This window comes from Sceloporus undulatus, chromosome 3 (genome assembly GCF_019175285.1).
Source record: "Sceloporus undulatus isolate JIND9_A2432 ecotype Alabama chromosome 3, SceUnd_v1.1, whole genome shotgun sequence".
NCBI lineage: Eukaryota > Metazoa > Chordata > Lepidosauria > Squamata > Phrynosomatidae > Sceloporus > Sceloporus undulatus.
In genome coordinates this window covers 164193144-164199143 of record NC_056524.1, presented here as the reverse complement: position 1 = coordinate 164199143, position 6000 = coordinate 164193144, and the positions used below count along the sequence as shown (strand labels likewise).

General features: G+C 46.7%; 1 protein-coding gene across 1 annotated transcript in view; it reads left to right on the top strand.

Moving 5' to 3' along the window:
- The first annotated feature begins 4272 nt into the window (after positions 1 to 4272).
- CCDC6 (coiled-coil domain containing 6) overlaps positions 4273 to 6000 on the top strand; it is a 59465-nt gene continuing 57737 nt past the window's right edge. The window contains exon 1 of the mRNA XM_042458260.1: positions 4273 to 4723. Coding sequence (XP_042314194.1) covers positions 4370 to 4723 — 354 coding nt within the window. The 5' untranslated portion in view covers positions 4273 to 4369. The remainder of the gene's footprint in view (positions 4724 to 6000) is intronic.

Below are 6000 nucleotides of genomic sequence, written 5' to 3'. Positions count from 1 at the left end.
GTATAAATGTTGATTCCAGGAAGCCAGTCTGCGCACTCACAGTACACATAGAGTTGTCCCAAGCTGCACTCTGTGTATGCAACTGGGCCTCCCTCAAACCTCCCAATCTCAGCTACTCCACTCCAGCTTTCTGTGGTACTCGTTGGATAGAAAAATATCACCCCACTCCACCCCATCCCATCGTAAACTCCTCAATCTCTGCTATCCCATTTCTCTTTTCCCATTTTGATTATCTCTGAATGTTGTTTCTGTGTGAATTGCTATTGTGTGTGTGTGCGCAATATTTTTCTAAATAAAACTCTTTTAATTCACCCCAAACCTGGAGCTCTCCCCAGTTATTACTGGTATGAACAGGGGCATATGATCCTAACAGTTACCCAAGCCTTTCGCAAGCCAATTGCCCCTACAGTTAAAACAATACTGTCATATTTGGTGGGGACTCCTCCCAATTCCCTACCTTCCTTTGAGTAACAGGAGGTTAGGTTTGATTGAACAGTAAATGGAGGAATTTGACAAAATATGTAGTTCTTGGGTGGGAGGTATACCTGAAATCTCTAACCACAGACTGGATAGCCACCTGCTGGGGATGCTTAGTTCTGGATTTCCAAGATCAATTGGACTATGTGGCTCCCAAGCCACTTCAAATGAATGTTTCCACAGATTACAGCAGAAAGCGAAAGGGAGTGGGGGCTCATATTTGGAACCAGGAATGCTCAGTAAACCTCTCTTGTTTATGAAGAGAAGCTGACCTTATGTATTTGAAGGGATGAGAGCACTGGCTTAAATCTGCTTTGTTTAAACTTTCTGTTAGCTTACTCATTAATAGGCCAGCATAATAAATCAGGACACTTCAAACTGACAAACAAACAAAAAAGACAGTTTCTGTGTTTCCAAAGTGGTCCTAAAGTTTAAAGCCTGTGGATAAATATAGGCTGCCAATAAAACCATTAAACTGGTCTGCTGCTGGATATTTCGCATAAATAACATTTCAGGAGAAATCAGCGCTTTCTCTTATGTAAATAGGTCATCCACCTATGCCAAGAGAAGATAGGCTTGGATAATTTGTTACCCAACAATTGAGATTTTTAATAGAGTACTGCTTTTGACCTCATCCCTGTAATTTAGCAGGGTCAAATGAACTCAGTGGGCTTACATTTGAGTAGATGTATGTAGGCATTCACCATCTGTTCCCAGGAAGAATAATATATAGTGGGCCCTTGCTATTCACGTGGAGAATGGAATAGAATCACAGAACTGTTACTTTTTCACAGATATTCACTAGGTTTGGAACTATGACTGGCTTCAAGGCCAAACTGATTTTCAGTGACTGTGATTCATTCTGTTACTGAGCTCCAAACTGTGAACTGCTACTTTTTCTGTGACTGTGGCGCGTTATAGACGGGCCTAAGCGGCGCCATCATCGCGCCGTGAATACGCGCGAGGGGCGCCGCTTCCGGATGCGCCTTGCCCCTCGCGCGTATTCCGTATGTCAAGATGGCAGTGCCCTATACAGATGGGTGCAGCCATCTTGACGTAACGGACGCTGTGCGTCCAGACGTCCAAACCCGGAAGAGACATCGCGAGTGCTTGCTTTGGCACTTGCGACGTCTCTTCCAGGTTGCCGGAAGGAGCGCGATTTTCGCACTCCTTTTTTACAGGGCGGGGGAGTTGCACGGTTTGGCTGCAGCAGCTTCCCTGCGCTGCAGTCGGCAGCAGCCCAAGACTGTTACTGAGCACCAAACTGTGATTTTCACAGAACTGCTACTTTTTCAGTGAGTGTGGCTGCATCCACACTGCAGAAACAATCCAGTTTGGCACCACTTTAAATGCCATGGCTCAGTGCTATGGAATTCTGGAAACTGTAGTTTTGTGAGTGAGACATTTAGTCTTCCCTGTCAACAAGCTCTGGTGCCACAACAAACTACAAATCCCAGGAATCCATAGGATGGAGCCATGGCACTGAAAGTGATTGAAACTGGATTATTTCTGCAGTGTGGATGCAGCCACACATTCTGCTCTTGAGCTCCAAACTGTGATTTTCACAGAACTGCTACTTTTTCAGTGACTGTGATTCATTCTGCTACTGAGCCTCCAAACTGTGATTTTCACAGAACTGCTACTTTTTCAGTTACTGTGATTCATTCTGCTATTGAGCCTCCAAACTGTGAACTGCTACTTTTTCTGTGACTGTGATTCATTCTTACTGAGCTCCAAACTGTGATTTTCACAGAACTGGTATCACTCTAGATCACAGAAAATCACAGAAATCACAGAAAATCACAGTTTTGAATCACAGGTATTTTAAAATCACAGTAACAGTTTTCACTGATATCTGTAAATCACAGTTATTCCATTGTGGTTTGGTACCATAAAACCCCCGCTTCCCCTGTGAATACCAAAATCTGTGGGTGCTCAAGTCCCATTAAATACAATGGCATAGTAAAAGATTTGTTTTTTGAATGTTTTAAAAAAATATTTTCTAGCCATGGATGGTTGAATCTGTGAATAAAGAACCATGGATAAAGAGGTTGGATTGTGTTTAACAAAAGCAAGGCTGCAGACCTAAGGATGGAAAGCTGGACAAGATAGGTCTTTGATCTGATCCAATATACCATTTCCTCTTATGCAAAATTATCAGTCACACAACAGCTGCTGCTGTCTACATTTATGGGACATTTATAAATGTCTGCATTTATGAGAATTGTTCATTATGTATTCCTATTCTCTGAATCCTGTTTTTTAACCACTAAGAGGGATGACCACTGATAGGATTTGATTTGCACTCCAACTCAGTGCTTTGGAAAACACAACAGTCTACTGAAGCTCAGACAAATTCAGAACCCTAGAACCACTCTGCGTCAACTAGGGTTCTGAATATAGGCCAAACATTTAGAAACCTGAATGTTTGTGTCTCCCATTGGCTGTCATTAAAACACACACACACACACACACACAGAGAGAGAGAGAGAGAGAGAGAGAGAGCTGTAACACTTCCAGCAAAATGTCAGCCATGGCCAAACAATACCTCAAAACATTCATACAAAGGAAAATCTATGCTAGAGATGATGTGGCACTCCAAGCATTGGAGACCAGAGTTCGAATCCCATGTAAATCCACTGAGTGACCATGGCCAAGCTACACTCTCAGCCTCAGAGGATGGCCGTTGCAAACCCCCTTCTGTGCAAAGGGGCCAAGAAACTCTTTGTGATATAGCCTCTGCTCCAGCATAAAAATCCACTGGGGTTCCATCACTGCTAGGGAATCCTGGGAACTGTACTTTATTGTGGCACCAGTGCTCTCTGACAGAGAAGGCCCAATGTCTCCCAAAATTACAGTTCCCAGAATTCCCTATTATTGAAGCCAGGGCAGTTAAAGCGGTCTCAAACTGGATTATTTCTGCAGTGTGTTTTGGACCTATGGGACCTTGGCCAAGTCACACACTCTCAGCCTCAGAAGATGGTCATATAGCACACCCTACTTGTGAATAATAATAATAATAATAATAATTCCACCTTCGGCCCATGAGGCCTTCCAAAAGGGCCTCCATTTTGAGTTGGAGGAGTATAAATAAAGAGTAAATTCAACATTCTAAACTCTGAGGCTGAGAGAGTGTGACTGATTATTATTATTATTATCATCTGTAGGCCACACTGAGAGCCTTTGTGGCCGAAGAGAGAGGCGTATAAATAAAGAGCAATGTCAACAACATTCTGGATTCAAAATGGAGGCCCTTTTGGAAGGCCTCTAGGGAGAAGATGGAATTCATTATTATTATTATTATTATTATTATTATTATTATTATTATTATTATTATTATTATTATATTATGTGTAGTTTTTGCCATGGCCATCCTCTGAGGTTGAGTGTGACTTATTATTGTTGTGTTTGCAGGACCATCCTGAGGCTGAGAGAGTGTGACTGCTTATTATCATTAATGTCTGCAGGCCTCACTGAGAGCCTTTAAAGAGCGATGCCAACAACATTCTGGGCTCAAAATGGAGGCCCTTTTGGAAGGCCTCTTCTTGGGCAAGAAGAAGAAGGCGACGGAAGCGGAGGAGGAGGAGGCTGTGTGTTTGAGGGGGGAATAAAACACTTTTATTGGGGCTCTTGTGTGTGTGTGTGTTGCGTGTTTTGTGTGGGAACACACTGTTGTTGTTGTGGGTGTCGAACGGCGGCGGTGCTTGTGTTGCAGTAACAGTAAGCGGCGGGCGGCGTCGCTGTGAGGAGGAGAAGGAGAGAGGCGGAGAGGGAGGCCTTCTTGGCGGCGAGGGCTGAGGGAGAACTAGGCCTGCGCGGCTGCGCCGCCATTTCAGGCTCCTCCTCCTCCTCCGACACTCGCGGTTGCTGCTCTTCGGACGCCATCCCGGGGATGGCGGACAGCGCCAGCGAGAGCGACACGGATGGCGGCGGCGGAGGAGGAGGCGGAGGCGGCGGTAGTAGCAACAGCGGGAGCAGCGTGGGCGCCGGCGGGGCGTCGTCGTCGGCCCCCGGTTGCCCTCTGGGGCCTGTCTCCTCGGGGGGCGCCCCGTCTCCCTCCTCCTCGTCCTGCTCGAAGGCGGGCGGCATCGTGATCTCGCCCTTCCGCCTGGAGGAGCTGACGAACCGCCTGGCCTCGCTGCAGCAGGAGAACAAGGTGCTCAAGATCGAGCTGGAGACCTACAAGCTCAAGTGCAAGGCGCTGCAGGAGGAGAACAGGGACCTCCGCAAGGCCAGCGTCACCATCGTGAGTCCAGGGCAGGGAGGGAGGGAGGGCGGGTGTGTCTCTGGGGGTCCCAGCAGGGAAAGGAGCGCTGCTGCAGCCGCCTTTCCCGCGCAGTCTTCGGACCCCAACCCATAGCAGCCCCCTTTCCTCTTTCCTGCAAGGGAATAGAGAAGCTCGTCCACACTCTGGGAGTAATGCGGGTTGATACCACTTTCTAGGTCTTGGAGCCTCACTCTGAGTTGCTTTCTCCTCCCTTGTCTGGAAAGGAATAGAGAAGCTCATCCACACTGTGGGAGTCATGAGGTTTGGTAACACGTTTCTAGGTCTTGGAGCTCCACTCTGAGCTTGAAAGGAATAGAGAAGTTCACATTGTAGGAATAAATGCGGTTTGACACCATTTTTGGGGTGTCTTTGAACCTCAATTTGAGCTGCTTTCTCCTCTCTGGAAAGGGAATGAAGAAGTTCACCTATACTGTGGAAGTAATGTGGTTTGACACCACTTTCTAAGTCCTAGAGGTCCTCCATCCTCCTCCTTTGGAAAGGAACAGAGAATCGTCCGCACTGTGGAACTAAAACGGTTTGATATCACTTTTTAGGTCTTGGAGGTTCCCTGAACCCCACTGCAAGCTGCCTTCCCTTTCTCTTCTCTGGAAAGGAACCGAGAAGCTTATCCACACTGTGGTTTGATACCACTTTTTAGGTCTTCGAACCCAACTCCAAGCAGCCCTCGTTTCTTTTTTCCAGAAAGGAATAGAGAAGCTAATCTACACTGGAAATAATGTGGTTTGATACCACTTTTTAGACGCTGGAGGTTCCTTGAACCTCACTCTGAGCTGATTTCTCTTCTCTTCTCTGGAAAGGAATAGAGGAGCTCATCTACACTGTGGAAATAATGCGGTTTGATACCACTTTTTAGGTCTTTGAACTCCACTCCTTGCCCTGCCTTGTGGGGCAGAGGGTTGGGTGTCTCAAGAGGGAGAGGAGGAGAGGCCTTTCCCACACCTTTGAACCCCACTCTGAGCTGCCCTCTCTTCTCTGGAAAGGAACAGCAGGCTCATCTACACATGGAAACAATGCAGTTTGACACCACTTTTTAAGTCTGATGGAATCATGGGATTGTAGTCTTACCAAGCCTTGAGCCTTCCCTGCCAAACAGGGCTGGCGTGAGGCAGCTTGTGTGCCTTCTAGTCCTTTCTAACCTAGGACATACCCAAAGGTGAACCTATCCTGGGGTTTTCCTGGCAGAATTGGTTCAGAGGGGGTTTACCATGGCCATCCTCTGTGGCTGAGAGAGTGTG